This window comes from Enhydra lutris, unplaced genomic scaffold, assembly GCF_002288905.1.
Source record: "Enhydra lutris kenyoni isolate GAN:26980312 unplaced genomic scaffold, ASM228890v2 scaffoldscaffold13, whole genome shotgun sequence".
Classification (NCBI taxonomy): Eukaryota; Metazoa; Chordata; class Mammalia; order Carnivora; family Mustelidae; genus Enhydra; species Enhydra lutris.
The window spans coordinates 28,998,786-29,017,241 of record NW_019154097.1 but is presented as its reverse complement, the minus strand read 5'-3'; the positions used below and the strand labels follow the sequence as shown (position 1 = coordinate 29,017,241).

Here is an 18,456-nt window from a genome sequence, read left to right as displayed (position 1 = left end):
CTTCAGAGTTATCTTTGGATCTGTCAAAAGTGCTAATGGGCTTTCTGGCCTTCTTTAAGCTCCTCATTTCTATTTTCTTTTTACTTCCATCCTCTCCTAAAAGAAAAATTTATGTAATTCATCAGCAGTTAAGCATTTTACTGAAATGCTCAGCTGAGGGCCTTGTAATTTTGTTTGCGAGAATAGCTCTGCCATGTCACGGTCTTCAGAACGAACCCCACCCTGACATCATTAGCTCAGCACTCCTCAGTCCACTGGCCAAGGGACCCACTCGTTGACTGATTCACACTGCCTTGCTTGTTCGCCTTCTATTTTTCAAGTTTGTTAGGAGGCAGGTTGGTGTGGTGGTTAGAGCAAAGGCTGCAGGTTCAGGGGACCTGGTTTTGAAACTGGGCTCTGCCCTCGCTAGCTGGGTGACCTTCGGAGTCTACCTACCCTTCCTGGGCCTGAGTTTCTTCATGTATAAAATGAAGATGATAATGCCTTTTTCAGGGTTGTTGAGAAGATTGGAGAGAACCCCGGTAGAGTACCTTTTGTCTAGCACGGAAGGATTACTCAGTAAATGGGATAACAGTTCTTAAGAGCGACACTTTTTATCTTTCGGTATTTTGAGTCTGCTTTGTTCCAATGCTATGCTTTCTTTCTCGAATCCAACTTTCACGTCCTGTTTGCACTGATATAAACAAAGAGCACAGGTTTAGAGCCAAACTCACCCAAGACTGAAGATCCACATCACATATAACTTTGGTCCTATTCGTTTTCTCTCTTGCCTCTGTTTCCCTGTCCGTACAGATGATAATACCTGTTGAAGGAGTGGTTTCAAGATTAAGCGAAATAATGTATGTAAAGCTTTGTATATTGTAGGTGTTTAAAAATACTTAAGTGGGACAATGTAATGTAAGGGAAAGTGTATGGGCTCTGAAGTTGGATCTGAGTCCAGATTCTGACTCCACTGGTTATCGACTCTGCCAGACTTTATCTGGATATTGGAGGGAGAATGCCTCCTTGGAGTTTTGTGAGAAATGCATAAGATTACACATACGAAGAACCTGATAGGGTACCTGGTACTTGGTAGGTAGTATGTGGAGCTATTTAATTCACTCACTGTTCATAAAGGTCGATGGTTAGCCTGGTATTCCAGCCAAACAACAATAAATCATAAGATAAGTGCCCATTCTTATTCCCAACCCATAATATTGTTGAAAAGCCCTTTATGCTATTTTGCATGTAAAATCCACCTGGTTTACTTGAATTTATGGGTTTATAGCTCTTTCATCATTATAAACCACAACCCCTGGCAAGTAGTGTTCCTTCCCTCCCTGACCCCCTTCATTTTCAGAGGATTATATTGTGAGGCATTGAAAACCTGTAACATTGAAGAAATTAACATATTCATGTGTATTATTAAAGTCAGGTGGGTATAGAAAGGGTTGCAGAAATGAAACACATTATGTTTTTTTCTGAAATCTGAAGAATACCAATCTATAGTACTAATTAAAGATGTGATGCCCCGGCTATAGACAAAAGCTAGTTAAAACACTTGCTTTGTCACCACTTCCTGCTGCTTGTCTGCAGTTGTTTTCGTTTGTTGTTGTTGTTGTTGTTTTCCTTTTGAATGAAATACCTGGAAATTGTAAATCTTTGAAATTGCTCTAATTCCAGCCGAGCCCTTTTAGAGAATGTCAGTGGTGGAGGAGGGGGACACCAGCAGCGATGACAAGAGAGGAGCGTGCCCAGCCTTTGCTGGGACAGAAACAGGCTCTGTGCCAAAAGTATTTTGTCCCTGGGTCCTTTCTCTTGCCTAGATGTTATGGTACGGCACATTGGGAAAGTTCTAGGATCCCGGGTCAGAACATCTAAGCTACAGCCCTGTCTTTATCGCTTTTGAGACTTTTTGGTCTTGGCATCCCTCTCTGAGGCTTGGTTTTCTCATTCGTAATTGCAGGCTCCTGTCCTGCTCACCTTTCGGAACCGACAGGCACGGCAGTGCAGTGCCACCTGTGACCTCACACAAACTGTAATCACCACACACAAGTGCTTCATCTCTGAGGTCTCATCCAACTTTGCATTTCATGATTTTACACGAGCATGGGATTCGGTCTCCCAGGTGGGAAGAATAGAACGGGGGCAGAGGAGAGCATGATTTCCGATTATCTTCTGTTTCTCCTACTTTTTTTTTAGAAACCGCTTGTAATAAGAACAAATGAAATAAGCCACAAATCTCCCCTTCTTGTTTCTCCTAGAGAAATCTGACAGAATATTTTGTAGCCGTGGATGTAAACAACATGTTACATCTGTATGCCAGTATGCTGTATGAACGCCGAATTCTCATCGTCTGCAGCAAACTCAGCACTGTGAGTAGACAGTCTTGAGATGGGCTTTTATAATTATTTTATTTTAATTGAAGGACGTATCGGGAAGATGAAAGACAATTTTAGAAAAAGGAATCAGCCACAATCCCCCTCAACATGTCATTTTCCTTAATTATTCATGTTTCTTTACAGTGCCGGTGCACGTTTTCATTGATTCCTGTAGCTTCAGTATCAATTATAAATCAATTTCCATTTGGTCTCATTATGAACACTTTGTGTATTTTCACATATGCTTCCATCATTGTCATTTTTTACATGTCTGTATCATATTCCATTGTGCTGATATGTTGTCATTTACTAAAGCTTTCTTCTCTTGGTGGCCATTTAGGTGGTTCGTAACTTCATCCTTTAGTAGATAATACTGCACTGAACATCTTTTGGCTGCTTTTGGTGGAGGAGGTTCATAGTCTAATGACTTAGGACCATCAGGTCAAAGGACCTTCTGAGCACTGTGACTTGGGGACTGCCAGACGGCTTCCCAAACACACTGTGCTTGTTTATACTGAATGCTGCCAGCCATATATGAGTTTCCATTTTTCCTGCAGCCTTGCCAGAATTGCATGTGTATTCATGCATATGTGTTTTAATTTTGCTGATAAAATAGGCATAAAATGGCCTAGCAGGTTTGCTTTATTTTTTTCTTTGGTTAGAGGTTACTGAATATTTTCCATGGGTTTATTTCCCATTTATATTTTGTCAATGTCTTTTCCCGTTTTTCTTATAGAACTCTTTTTTCTGTTCGTTTTTTTCATTAATTGGAATGAGGTCTTTTATATCGTAACAACTATTACTATATGGATAATAGAAATATTTTTCGTATTCTGTTTATTTTCCTTTTTTTTTAACTTGCCAGGTATATGAGTTTATATCTTTCCCTGTATTCTATTACAAAAATTCTCAAACACAGAAAGCTGGAATCATTTTACAGTAAATACCCATAGAAGCTGATCTAGATTGTGATCACTTGCCTGTGCTTGCCTTGGTGCATATTTATTCATCTGCCCATCCCACGTGCTATCCATCAAGCCATTGTATTTTTGGATGCGTTTTAAAGTAAGTCACAGACATCAGTATACTTCCCCCTAAATAATTGAGTATGTGTGTTATTAACTGAAGTTCAATATCCGTTTATAGTAGGATTTTTCCTTCGAGGTTAAGCTTGCAAACAGAAATTGACTGGGAGTGGAATGCCTAACAGGTACCTCTCTGTTAGAGAGGGTAGAAAGACCTTCTTACAGTGAGAATTTCCCTAATGAAGTCTGTGGATAAAATCAGTTGTGTGTTCACCCACGAATGCTAGGTGCCCAATAATGAAGACTTTGTGAAGCTGTTAGTGTTCTTTATGGTTTTCATTGTAACTTCAGTATTTTATTATTTCTTTGGTATTGTTTGCTTGTCAAGAACTCACAATTTTTTGATTGTGCCAAGCTCATAGCACGTAGGAGGTGATAAAAACGTGGCCCTTGCCGTCAAGGGGAAAACATCCCAGCGTAGACCTCTTGCTTTGTTTTGGCATTCTATTTTAAACTAGAAATGCAGTTCATAATCTCAGGGCTTGAACACCCAGGCAGTTTGAGAATGAGAAGATTGCCATCCAGATTTATCACTGCATCTTTATGAGGCTAGTCAGAAAACAAAGTACAGTTGAGGAGCACCTGGCTGTCTCAGCCAGAGGAATGTGTGACTCTTGCTGTCAGGGTTGTGAGTTCAAGCCCCATGTTCGGTGTAGAGATTACTTAAATAAAATTAAAAAAAAAAAAAAGAATAAAACTACAGTTGAAAGAATCTAGTCTACAACCAGTTCCTGTTGCACTGGAGTATTATACTTCAGTAGAACAAAAAAGAGACATCATATTAAGTGTAATTTGAATTCCCTATAATATGATCATGGTGTTTTTGAGCTCCTAATACATACCAGGCACTGTGCTAAGCACTTTGCATCTATTACCTCATTTAATCTTCACTCTATCAGTGTGTAGGAAGTTCTGTTATCACCGCCTCCTTATAGATAAGGAAGAATGTAGCTTCTGTGTAATTTCTTTTGCTTAGAAATAGTGGATTAAACACATAAAGTTATTTCTGCTCTTTTCCAAAACTAAAATGAACTAAAGAATAAATCAACAAGCACAAAGAGCAGATGCAGCAGAGATTTTTTTTTTGTAGCAAAGATTTTTTAAAATAGTAAGAAAATACTATTACTGTTATGCCAGTATTTAAAAACTAAGATGAAATGGACAGTAAATTATAACTTACTAAAATTGAATCAAAAAGAGAAAAATCGAGTAGGTCATTTAATTTATAGAAATTGAATTAATACATAATTTTTCCCCCAAGCACTCAGCTCAGATGGTTTTACAGATATGTTTTATCAAACATCTCAAGGAACAGATCATTTTAGTCTTAGACAAATGTCTTCTTGGGAGTCTAGAAAGAAAAAAAGAATGCACTCCAGCTTTTCTTGTGATGATCGTATAACCTTGACATTCAACCACACAAGGAGGAGACATTACAAGAAAGTTTGTCAGCCAATCTTGCTTATAAATCTAGCTGTAAAAGTTTTAAACAAAATAGTAGCAAATATGTTAAAAAATGTGATTCATAACTAAGTTGGATTTATTCTGGAAATGTAAGGTTGATAATACTAGAAAAATCTATTACTATAACCTACCACATTAATGTATTAAAAGGGAAAATTCATGAGGCACCTGGATGACTTGGTCACTTGAATGTCCCACTCTTGGTTTCAGCTCAGGTTGTGATCTCAGGGTCCTTAGGTTGAGCCCTGCTTTGGGCCCCATGCTCAGTGGGGAATCTGCTTGAAATTCTCTCCCTCTGTCCCTCCACTCACTCTTGCGTGTGCTTTCTCTCTCTCTCTCTTCCTCTGAAATAAATAAATACATGTTTATAAATAAATAAATCAATAAAAGGGAAAATTCATACGGTCACTAGTAGTTGGAGAAAAAGCATGACTGTGTTCATGAACAGGAAGACTCAATGTATTGAAGATGTCTTTTTGCTCTAGAACAATCTATAGATTGCATGCAGTTCCATTCAAAATTCCATTAGGATTTTACACAGTACTTCGCAAACTGATTCTGAAGTTAATGCAGGAAGGTCCTGAGGAAGGCCAGGACATACCTGAAGAAAAAGAATGAGTTGTGGAAGCTTGCCTTACCAGAATCGAAACTTTTTATAGAGCTGTAGTAATTAAGATGCTAGTAATGGCACAGGAATACACAAATAGCCTTGATGGAACAGGATAGACATTGCAGAAACAGGCCATGTGGGGGGCTCTTTATATGCAACAGAGGTGGCATTGTAAAATCTGGGAGAATGGATGGATTTTTCAATAACTGATTATCTACATGGGGAAGAAAAGGGAGACAGTTTCTACCTTACACCGTATGAAAACTGAATTCCAAATAGATTGAGGACTTAAATGCAAAAGACAGAATTTTAAAACTTTGGGAAGACAAAATGGATAATGTCTGTGATCTCAGAGTAGGGGCGGATTTAATCAAATAATCCAAAATACACATTGTATATAGGAAAGATTAGAATTGTAAATATTTGTTCATTAAAAAATACCATTCAGAGAATGAAAAGACACGTCGCAAGCTGGAGTTGAGATATTTGCCATATGTAACACCGACAGGATTAATATCTGAAATATATAACGAACTACTGCAGTTAAAAAAGCAGAACACAAATCTATCAATAGAAACATTGGCCAAAAGCACAAATAGGCTTTGACAGAAGAAACACGAAATGGCTAATAAATATATGGAAAGATGCTCAACTACATTAGTAATCCTAGACAAGCAAATTAAAACATACAGTGATTAAAACACTAGGTTTGCAAAGACTTGATATCTACAGAGTCAAGTGTTACATTGAAATTGTGCTGGAGAATCCACATACTATGCTGAAAAGTATTTGGCACAAAACTATTTGCATACACTCACAATTCAGCTATCCCATCCTTGGATAGAATAGTGTGTGCGTGCCTGCTTGTGTGTACACATACACACTCACTGGTCATTTGTCGTGGGATATATGTACATCATGATCATAGCAGCATTGGGTTTTTTGCTTTTGTTTTTTAAACCTGGACAGAGCCTACGTGACTACCAGCAGAGAACCCCTAAATTATGGTATGGTCATCCAATGGAGTACTATATCCATAAAAAAGAACTAAACCACCAACATGATTAGGTCTTTAATGAAAGAAGTGACAGAAGAATATACAGCACGGTTTCATTCACATAAAATTCAAGTAAGAAAAATTAAATGGTGTATTATTTAGGGGTACATACAAACTGCATGGGGGATGAAAGGAAATGATTAACACAAAATTCAGGTAGTAGTTTCCGCAAAGGGAGTGAAAATGGTATAATTGGGAAGAGGCATATAAGGGACATCAAAAATATTGTTTTCTCTCTTGAGGGTACTTAGGGAACCAGCAGACTACTCTGTAAAGGGTCCAGTAGAAAATATGGCTTTGTAAGCCATACAGTCTTAAAATTAGGGGACTGCAACCTTGTAGTTTACAGTCCGTAAACTGGTGGGTGTGGCTGTGTTCCAACAAAACTCTTATTTACACAAATAGGCAGGCCAGACTTGGCCTTCAGGCTGTGGTTTGCCAACCATGAAGTTAGGGTGCTGGGTTTTGGATTCTTAAGTTTTTTTCTTTTGAAAGTTGATTATATAATGTACATACTTTTATATGTATCGATATTTCAAAATTTTTGAAAAGTTAAAAAAAAAGAAGATACCAAGCCTCTTCATCCTCAAATTTGACAACACAGGGGTAGAGGCAGAGGAGTTCTTGTAGGAAGGTTAAGAATTAAAATTGCACGAGATTTGGCAATGGCAGTTCTTGAAACCAGAAGACGGTGAAACAGCATCTTGAACTTCTAGGGGAAAATGATCTTTCCTGAAATTCCATACATATCTAGTGGATGCCCTCAGAAGAGAGTGGCACGAGCCCCTACCATCCCTGCCACCTGCAGGAGGTCTCTGTTCCTCCACTCTGCTTCTCTGTTGTGGATGCACTATCCGTCCTCTGCAGCGCCAACCACTCTGCTTATCCAGCTGACTCCATTCAGCCATTATTTTTCATGGCACTGTCTTAGGCACTGGGGTTACAACAGTGAACAAGATAGGCCAAACTCCCTGTCCTGAAGCCTACATTCTAATTCTAGTAGGTAGACCTTCAGTAAACTAGGTAAGATAAATACCGTGGTACAGTAGCTAATGATGAGTACTAAGGAGTGTTAATAAAAGGAAGAAGGAGACTGAATGGGGAGGGTGAGGTGGCAGGCATTGTGGTTTTAGATAGATGGTCAAGGAATGCCTTATTGAGACGGTGACGCTTCAGTTTCCTTCTTGCTGCCATCAGGGAGTTCCTCCAGCAGTGAGCGCCTCTCTGCCGCATCACTGTTTTCTTCCCTACTGGCCATTCTTTTTTTTTTTTTTTTTTTTTAAGATTTTATTTATTTATTTGACACAGAGAGATCACAAGTAGGCAGAGAGGCAGGCAGAGAGAGGAGAAAGCAGGCTCCCCGCGGAGCAGAGAGCCCCATGCGGGACCCGATGCGGGACCCGATGCGGGACCCGATCCCAGGACCCCGGGATTATGATGTGAGCCCAGAGCAGAGGCTTTAACCCACTGAGCCACCCAGGCGCCCCCCTACTGGCCATTCTTACAAGCTTGCTTACATGGTATAATATCTCGCAGACTTAAAAACAAAACTTCCACATCCCCCTTTATCCCATTTTTATTCTCCCTTTTAGAATACAGTGTGTCAAGAGTTCTCTCTATTTACCGTCTAATTGCTCCCCTCCCCTCTCCCCCATCCTCTGTCAGGATTTAGCCCTGTCCTCTCCACTGAAACAGCTTTTGTTCAGGTCACCAATGACCTCATATCAAGTAAAATTAAAGTGAGTTAGTTCTTATAAAACTCTTAGAACAGAGTCTGGCATAGTGTGTGTGGGTGTGTGTATTTATAATAAGTTACTAACATCTGTAATGGGAAGTCAAATATTGTTTAAAATTTAAAATCAAGAAATTTTTTCTTGTTACTTGTTATTAAGAAATAAGGAGATAGATGCTGTGTTGAATGTGATTACTATGAATTCAGGTTAAGGACTGCCTCCATGTATCCCTTTGACTTAAACTTTTTTTTAAAACAATTGATTTTTAACTGTGTTCTGCATTTTACTGATTGATGGTAGAAACCTTTTTAGGAAGGGGCAGGGGTCTCCTTATATCTCACATGTGATCAGCATCCCGATGTGTAATTTCTCTGGGGATTAAGTAGCTGAGCAGACTTCAGTTTTATCTAAGCCTTTCTCCAATTTCAGAATCGAAAGTTTTCTAATTATTGCCTTTTATTTCCTCAGTAGTGGCTTTTTATAATCTTTTCAATGGGCGGGGAAACATAAAGGTTATTTTAATAGCCTGAGGTTTCTGATGACCCTCTCTTGACGAACCCAGATGTGGCCTATTATACTTTGGCAAAACCCATTTTTCTCAATTTTCTTTGATAAGATGTGGGCTTGGTGCTCCTCAGGACCATCAAGCATCTGAAAGATAAAAGCTGTAAAACACTCCAGAGTGCCATTTTCTATAAAGATGACTATGTCAATAGAGACAAGCCCAGCAGTATTTAGTTCAGAGTCAGGTAATATTCATTTTAGGCTTTCTTGGTCAATAATATGATAGTCTTTGTATAAGAAAAATGTGAGTTTTTGTTCTCTTTGCTCAGTTAATGTATATTGATTGTTTTTCCTTTATAAATGATAAATAGGGAAGGCTTAACTAAATCTTGTTCTCTCATGTAAATACTTCACTGTGATCTCTTCTAGCACAAAAGCCCCATTTTTCTTCCAGATTTTTATAACTGAGTTTAACTCATGTTGCTTTTTGCTAACTCTTTTGGGTAGCAGGTAGGTCTAAAATAAGACCTTTATGGAGATGATCTCTTATAATTCCAACAGCAGTCCTAGAAGATCGATGTAATCCCCAATATGCAGAATAGCTCATCTACGCTGAGAGACGGAGTAAGCTGACAAAGGTCATGTCCTAGTTGGGAGAGGCAAATGTGCAAGTGGGTCACTGTGATGCAGTGTGGCTTCAGGAAGAAACCACCGGGAGAATTACATATACAGACGAAACATAGCCCCTTCAAAGTGCTTGCCTTGGGGATCAAATTATGTGTATTGGGTGTCACCTCAAACTCAGAACCCGTGCGTGGGAACTGTCAAAGTAGCCAGAAGCACATGGTTAAGAATATCCATCCCACTGAGGGAGTTTGTGAATTCTCTTAGCCAAAAAGATAGTCTGAGCCAAGTCTGGAGGATAGGAGCCTGATGGAGCTGAGTAATACTGGTTTGAGTCCTGATGGTATAGTACTTAGAGGAACTTCTTGGGTAGCTTATAAATAGTTCCAAGACTTGCCAAAGAGGTGTGTTGACCGCACCCACGGACTAAGTATGTGGGGTGCCCTCATCTTGATTCATAGCCTGTATTTTATATGGTCCCCAGTTCTCCCTCACACCCTGTTAAAATGATTTTAAGTTAGCCTTTTTGAACTACCTACTATGCGCCCAGCTTTGTGCTAACCGCATATGTAGGTGTTCATACTGCTTGCAGCGGCCCTGGGAGCTGGTCGGTTTTATCCTCCTTTTGTAGATGAGAATATTTGGCACTGGGAGAGCTGAAGTGCCTTGTCAAAGATGGGATTAAAACCCATTGCCTTTGAATGCACATTCAAAGCTTTTTATTTTGGGTTTCGTGAGCACTTACTCTGTGCCTGGCAGCGCTCGGCACCGGGGGAACAGAAGGCCTATATCTGAATTTCTCACTGACACACTCACCCTATTAGGCAAAGCCCTGTTTCCATGAGCACTACTCGGATTCAGCCCACTCTGACTGCGGGTGGTTAGATCCGCCTCTCCACGAGCCACACCCCTGCCATTCCCTTGCCATGAGCACAGCCTCCGTGGGTCATAGCTTCCCCAACTCATTGTGGCTTCAGGGCTCATGTACTGCAGTTCCTTCCAGCCCCTGGGCATCTTGGCCCTAATTGCTCCTTTTATAATTTAGGGGTAGTTCAAGAAGTTCTGTAAACTGAGAATATCCCGTAAATGATGACAAAGGCATATTTACTTGCCAAGAGAGTGTGTATTTGTTTTAGTTCGTGGATGCTTTTTAAAAACATGTTCTGAGGGGCGCCTGGGTGGCTCAGTGGGTTAAAGCCTCTGCCTTCGGCTCAGGTCATGATCCCACGGCCCTGGGATCGAGCCCCAAATCGGGCTATCTGCTCCATGGGGAGCCCGCTTCCTCCTCTTTCTCTCTGCCTGCCTCTCTGTGTGCTTGTGATCTCTGTCAAGTAAATTAAAAAAAAAAAAACAAAAAAAAAAACCCACAAAAACCCCATGTTCTGAGGAAGGAGGCACAGTTTAATGGCAAGACCACTACCGAATTAATTGAGCTCCCACACCTAATTATTGATGTAGTACCCATAACTGTGAAAAGAACTGTGGCTTTTCTGATAGTACCTCATTTAGGGAAGGAAAAAAAAAAACAAACAAAAAAAAACTAATACCTTCTCCCTGTCACTTTCTTCCTAAGTATTAGTCCCAGACAACGTGAGTGATAACCTAGTGTGGGTGTGAAGGGATGGGGATGGGTGCCCTGCCAACCTCGCCCCACTCCAGTCCCACCCACTCCCACTGAGCCTGCTTTTCTTGGCATCACCTGGTCTTGTCACCTAAGAAGGGCCCAGTTGTGCAGTATGCGGGTTTTCAGATTTGGTTTCGTTTTCACTTCTTTCCTGATGAACTCCACCTGTTCATTCCTATGCCAGCCTGTGTCACAGGAAGTGCACCCAAATGACGTGTGTCAAGCTTTCCCAGCTCTTCTGGACTAGAAATAACTAATCCCGTTTTGCTTATCTGCCGCCCTCAAAGCAGAGATGAGAGCGGCCGTTTAAGAAGGTTGGAAGTACTGGCCCGGAGCCAGGGCCTCTTTGCCTGCACACTCCACGCTGCATGTTCCAGCCGTAGGAACAAACTGCATTATTTTGTTTCAAACTGTGCTCAAGGGAAGCCAAGACCTTGTAACTGGAAACTTACCAAACAGAGAATTCTAAGACTAAATTTAGTGTTCTATTTAAAAAAAATAAAATAAATTGAACATTTTGTTTGTTCATCTTTTATATGTTAAAAAAGAGAGATTAACCTAGTTCACACTAACAACCCAAGAGGAGTATTCAAAGAATTGAGAAGAAAACTAATCCTCTTGGTGAAGAGGGAAATCCTTAACAAAATGTAATGAAGGGGCGTGAAAGACAGACTCTGCAGCCAAACTTTCAAACTTTCAACTAGGGTAGCCTCTCTGATCTTCATCACCTAAAATTTTATTGTGGCTCAGAGAATATTAAAAACTTAGAGATGAAAGGAACTTCCATTGGCAGGAAATAGAAAAGACTGGAAGGTTTGACTTACGTCGTTTTTCTCTGGTTTTGGAGTGTAAATACAGTTAACTGCTTTTTGAACAATGTTCTTCATTTGATTATGTGTGAGTTCATTTTCTCCTGTTTGTGTTGGACTGCATCTAGAATGAAGAGCCTTGAGATGTTATAGAGGCTCTGTAATATAGACAGCATCAACAGTTTAATTGGCAATATTTTGAAAACTGTGATTTCAACCAGCCAGGGTATCCCTAACTAGTTCTTGTTCTTCCTCTCCTGCTTCTGCTCCCTTTGCTTCAGTGAGCATTAATAAGCACCTGTTTTGGACTAGACAACGGGATTCAGACTGCTGGTGATCCCCAAACGCTGATCCATGGGCTGTCTGTGTTAGGATGACCCAGAGAACTTGTTAAAAATCCAAGTTTGGGGGTGTCACCTCCAGACTTTCTGGTTCAAAAGGTCTAGCATGAAAACCACAAAAAGTCTATTTTTTTTAAGGTTCCTTAAATGATTAATCTACACCCAGATTCAGAAACAGTGAATAAACTGTTCTGTAAGATAAAAACAATTATTTCTTCTTTGATTACTGTTATTTTGCATTATTAGACTAATTTTCATTTTGAGACTACATAATGGAGCCTGACTAAGTTTGTTTAGAAGACAGGACCGCAGGCTAGCACTAAAAAATGCTTTGATTCCATGTTTCTCTTTAGGAGAGTTTTGATTTTGGCACTGGCTAGTCGGGGATCAGGCAGAGCTAAGTATAATCTCGGTAAGCTGTCAATAATTTTGGTTGCTGATGTGGTCCACCGTTGTAATTCAGGATGCATGGGTATAAAGAGAACGAGGTGACGGTTCTTTTCAGTCATTGCACTGAGAATGTGGTCAAGAATCTTACGTATTATTTTAGTGGTGTGGTCAGTTTGTGAAATAGTATATTCTTTAGGTTATAGGACTGATTATAGCTTATTTTTATATGACTCTCAGGAATCAAATCTCTACCAAAAAGCACTAATGGGTAATATCCAAGTCACCAATATCTTCATATGCTTGAAAAGCCCTTAACGGCACCCATGTTGGCAGATGTCATGTGGATTTTATTAAAGAAATTTGAGCACCTACTAGGTGCTAAGTCAGCAAGAATAAGGACTTATGATTTCCTGCGGTTTCTGTAGGCTGAAAGTGTGGTCACTTTGGTGAACCATAGCGTGATGTGAGATTAGGCTGTGCTGTTAGGTTGGTACAGATCTTAGGAAAACTCACATTTTTTTCTCTTTTTTGCTATCTTGATAGCTCTGTGGTCTGCCAGCTAGATGATTCAGCCAGTCATGCTGGTGATCTTTTCCCAAGAGGAAGGACAGCAGGGCTACGCGAGAGAGTACCAGACTTCAAGTCAGGATGCTTTTGTTCACTTCCTACCTTAATGCTCAGTCCTCCCTAACCATCTGGCTTTGGGCAACTTACTTGATTTTTTTGAATCTTTCTGTCCTCTTGTGTAAAAATGGGGATGAGTATTAAGTGGTTGTCGACGTGAAAGCACATCGCCCAGTGCTAGGCACACACTGCTTGGTCAGCAGAAGTTAGTTGACTCTGAAGGTCAGTCAACCCTAATTTGACTTTCAGAAGCAAAAGGGCTATCGAAATCCTGGAAGTGTTGTGAAGTTTCGATTAGTATAACTGGGGATAGTAGGTGGTGAATGAATCCAGGCAACAAAGGATAGTCATGGCAACTCCTAGGAGGTTTTCCACACCCACCCACTTCTCATTAGTCACTCAGTCATTGACCAAATTGTCATGTCTTGTTCAAGTCTCCACGGTCATGACTACATAGAGGTTGAGTGGCCTAAGAAGTTGCTGTGTATACTTGACCCAGTGTTACCACCTGACCACGCTCCTGGAGAGGATGTCTGGCAGCTTCCTGTCTTCATCCTTCCAGACTCTGCTCTGATGTCTCTCTCGCTCACTCTAGGAAGCAGGCCTGATTCTTGCCCCAGGCAGAATTAATGACTCCTTCTTTATGTGCTAACACAGTTGAACCTCTATTGTACCCCCTCCTTCATAATGCCTTTGTGTTGAAGTTGATTGCATTTTGATCTTTCTATTTTAAATTGCTTGAGGGCATGGCTTGTACACAGAGTGGATACTCGGTAATAGTCCGATTAATACAGATCCCAGCACAGAGGCCGTTTCCTGTGAGCTAAGAACACAGACTCCAGGGCTAGACTCCCTGGATTCATCTCCTAGCTCTGCCACTAGCTCTGTGACCTTGCATGAGGTCCTTAAATATGTAGTCACCTTGGTTTCCTCATCTGTAGAGTGGATACAGTAGTGTTACCGACCTTACAGGGCTGTTACGAAGATTAAGTGAGTAAACACATAGAAGCATTTGGAACAGTGCTTGCAGTAGTAAATGCAGAGGAAGCAAAGTGGTCAAGGTGGTGGCTTTGTTATAACTTCAATCTTTCTGCATTTACTGGTATTTTCTAAGGTTGAATTTGCCTGAAAAAATGCTACAGGGAAGATTTCTGCCCCCATGCCTTCAAATCTAGTGAGTCCTACCACCTGATGTTTCCTGTTTCTTTCTTTTATTTATTTATTTATTTATTTATTTATTTTTTTAAATTTGACAGAGAGAGATCACAAGTAGGCAGAGAGGCAGGCAGAGAGAGAGGAAGAAGCAGGCTCCCTGCTGAGCAGAGAGCCCCATGTGGGGCTCAATCCCAGGACCCTGAGATCATGACCTGAGCCGAAGGCGGAGGCTTAACCCACTGAGCCACCCAGGCGCCCCCTTTTCCTGTTTCTTCATGTATGGTTGGATACCTGATAGATAGGTTCTCATGATTCCATGTTCAGTTATGCTACTATTTTTAAGATTTTTTTAAAAGAGAGAGTGTGTGTGCAGGGGTGGGGGGTGAGTCAGAAGAGAGGGAGAGAGTCTTAAGCAGACTGGGTGCTGAGCGCGGAGCCGGACATGGGGCTCAATCTCATGACATCCTGACCTGAGCCAATGCCAAGAGTCGGGCACTTAACCCGACTGTGCCACACAGACGCTCCTATGCTCTTTCCTTTTAAAGAATACAATTCTTTATTAAAGCAGCAGTGTAAATTAGCTAAACATAAATTATGATCTTAGAACTATTTCCAAAGAACTCTTAATATCCACTTACACAGAACTTGAGGTGGCTGATAGATTTCTTTTTGAGGGGACACCTGGGTGGCTCAGTGGGTTAAGCCTCTGTGTTCAGCTCTGGTCATGATCCCAGGGTCCTGGGATCAAGCCCTGCATTGGGAATCTCTGCTCAGCGGGGAGCCTGCTTCCCTCCCTCTCTCTGCCTGCCTCTCTGCCTACTTGTGATCTCTCCCTCTCTCTGTCAAATAAATAAAATCTTTTAAAAAGATTTCTTTTTGAGTGCCAACTTGGATCCATCGACAACGGTTGCATGTTTGGAAGAATCTTCAGGCCATGTCCTGACTCCACAGTTAATAGTGTCTGTCACAGGCACAGAATGGAGGAGAGACAGCACCTTGCTGTCCCTGTATTAAAATGAATTATCAATCTCAATGTAACTTTGCCTTTTTCTCTTTCATCTTAAAGAAAAGGCTTCGCTCTCCTCACTCTCGTGTCCTGTGGGCTTACTTACATTACAGTGCGCCATTCCATCCTTTCTGCCTCTGCTTTGGAAGCGAGAGCTTTTCTCTGGCAGTTTTAGTTGCTTTGAAACTTTGCAATGTCAGATCTTGGCACAAAAGCTTGTTGCCCTGGCTAATAACTTACTCTAATTACTTTACCTAGTAGGTCACTTTTTAAAAAAGAAAAGAGAGAAGTGATTAAGCAGGTGATCTCCTGAGAAAGCTTCCTGTTGACTGGATGATCTCACCCTTAGAGGAAGGCGCTCTGCTCGACTCCATGATGGTGCACTAGATTTTTTTTTTTTCTTTCTCTTCCCTTTCCCCAGTGGACAGTCTCCCATCCAAGTACTAACCAGGCCTGACTCTGCTTAGCTTCCAAGATCAGACGAGATCAGTTGTGTTCAGGGTGGTATGGCCGTAGACTCCCCAGTGGATAGTGGAGAAGCAAGAGGTAGGATGTGTTCCATCCAACTAAGTGAAACTACTGGAAGAAAGATTGCCCCCACCCCCTGCAAAAAACAAAACAAAATAAAAATAAAACCCTGAAAAACAAAACTGAAGAAGCATTATATTTTAGCTTCTAAGAAAAGCAGGACATTCTTTGCTCTTTTCCTTCTTTCCACGCACATGTCTGGCATCTGTCTAGACCAGCTGAAGGTCTTTGATTTCTAAGGCTTTATAAATCGTCTTTCTGTTAAAGCATCTTTGATAGTTTCTTAAAAGCCAACTCTTCCCTCAGTAAATATAGTAAACAGAATTTGATCAGAGCTGAACCATTTATAATGAAAAGGTTTTTCTCATACCCTTGGAAGGGTTAAGTAGATTAACTTTTGTAGCCCCTGCAAAAAAAAAAAAAAAAAAAAAAGCCTTTTTGTTGGCCTCATAGTGGGTTTGCTATTTGAGAGTAAGTAAAAATCAAAAACAAAATCAGCAACACTGTTTGAATCATGAGCCGTTTATTCCTTGATGATTATAAACATGGTTTATAATCAAATAAAAGAATTTAGTTCACAAACTGAGAGACCTAAGAACTTCTGTAAGACACACAACGTTTTCTGCAACTGTTCTACTTAGGATGATTCATGGTTGAAATGCGTGGACTTAAGAATGACCTGTCTTTAAAGCTAGTAATCGGGTATTCTTTCTGTACTCTTTGTTTTTATCAATTCCCTGGTGTTTGGCCTCAGAGGGGAAAGCGAAATCCTGCCTGGAACTAAGCCTGTGATGAAGCAGGTGTCAGTTTGATCTTTCAGCATCCTGAGTTCTAGGATGTGAAGAATGACTGTGACCATCTGATTTTTCCTTTAGTACTTGGAATCTCAATACCTTTTAGAAATGTACAGCTTCTAATTGTGATCTCTTAAGCAATTACAATTTGTTAACTGTCTGGTAATCTTGTCTCCCATTCCTCATGGTGTTAAGCTGGAGGCATTCTTACATTCCCCAACGATTGCCCAGCGCCTGCTCTGTGTCAAGCGTAGTGAGATAGGGAGGGGAAATCAAACGTGGTCTGTGTCCTTGAGGAGCTCACATCTTTAGTTTCATGCCCCCTGGTCTCCTCAGATCATCTACCTCTGAGATACCCGGAATGTTGGGGGCCAAGCACTGGGGAAGGCTGTGCCCTCCACAGTCTCCGGTTAGGCCTGCAGCAGCTAATGGGGGTAGCCAAGGTAGCCCAGGCATTCCAGGTTAGCCCCTGTAACTGCAGACCTGAAAAAGTCAGATGAGCTTTGAGATAGACCCTATTTTACTTATACTTAGCGTAGCTGAAGAAGGTGAGCTGGGGTACAGGAGGCACATTCTTCATGTCAAAGGATGGGAATTCCTCTAGATCAGAAATTGTCAAAGCTGGAAGAGGGCATAGAGATGACGGGGTCCTACTCCTCCTTTTCCCTGTAGGTGAAAATGAGACTCAGGAGAGGAAGCGGCTTGCTCAGATCAAAAAGAAACTTAATGGCAACTCCATGGAAGTGTATGAAAGGGAAAATGACAGAAAGCCAGACTTTGAAATCGGTGGGCCAGATTGGGGAGTAAGCTTTCCCGCTTGACCAAAAATCATTATGCCCTTGTCTAGAATTGCCAGTGGATTAAAGACCATACAGCACCCCAGTTAAGGGTAACTAACCCCCAGGAAATGATCAGATCTGTGTTTGTTTTAGAAATGATTATTTTCTGTTAATTGGTATTTTACCCCAGGTATTTGGTCATCTAACAACAAGGCAGACGTATTTCTGCATAATTTGGCTGTGCTGGTAGGAACAGTATGTCACCTAGTTCAAGCTCCTCGGCATGGGGTATAGGCACAGGGTAGGCAGTCAAAAATGTTTTTAGTTAAAAAAAAAAAAAATGTTTTTAGTTAATTTATGCATTGTGGAAGCGCAGTGGCCATTATAATCTGACCGACCTGGATGTGAGTCCCAGTTCTGTCACCAATGAGCTGTGTGGCTTTGGGCAAAGTTATTTCACCTTTGAGACTGATTCTGCGTCTGTGAAGTATGGTGATGAGTGTACACGTTTGTAAACGTGCATGCTTCTTAAGCAATGCTTTTCAGAATCCTAAACCCCTCACACAGTGCCTGGAGCATATACTGTGGGGATTCCTTGGGGTTTTGTTTTTGTTTTTTGTTCTGTTTTGTTTTTAAAGATTTTTATTTATTTATTTGACAGACAGAGATCACAAGGAGGCAGAGAAGCAGGCTGAGAGAGAGGAGGAAGCAGGTTCCCTGCTGAGCAGAGAGCCCAATGCGGGGCTCGATCCCAGGACCCTGGGATCACGACCTGAGCCGAAGGCAGAGGCTTTAACCCACTGAGCCACCCAGGCGCCCCTGTTTTTTGTTTTGTTTTAAGGGGAGAGTCTTACTTTTCTTTCATGTTAAACTGCAGAGCTGCCGTTAGGAATCAGCCAAGGAACTAGAATCTATGATTGTGGCTATCTGGGCATTATATCTGAGAGCTACCTTGAACTAAGAAAAAAT

The 18,456-nt window shown here is 41.0% G+C and overlaps 1 protein-coding gene across 1 annotated transcript in view; it reads left to right on the top strand.

The window, feature by feature from the left end:
• The window catches only part of LOC111145755 (DENN domain containing 1A), a 499,803-nt gene that overhangs the window by 257,543 nt on the left and 223,804 nt on the right, over window positions 1–18,456 (top strand). Inside the window, exon 9 of the mRNA XM_022500941.1 lies at window positions 2,244–2,354. Coding sequence (XP_022356649.1) covers window positions 2,244–2,354 — 111 coding nt within the window. The remainder of the gene's footprint in view (window positions 1–2,243; window positions 2,355–18,456) is intronic.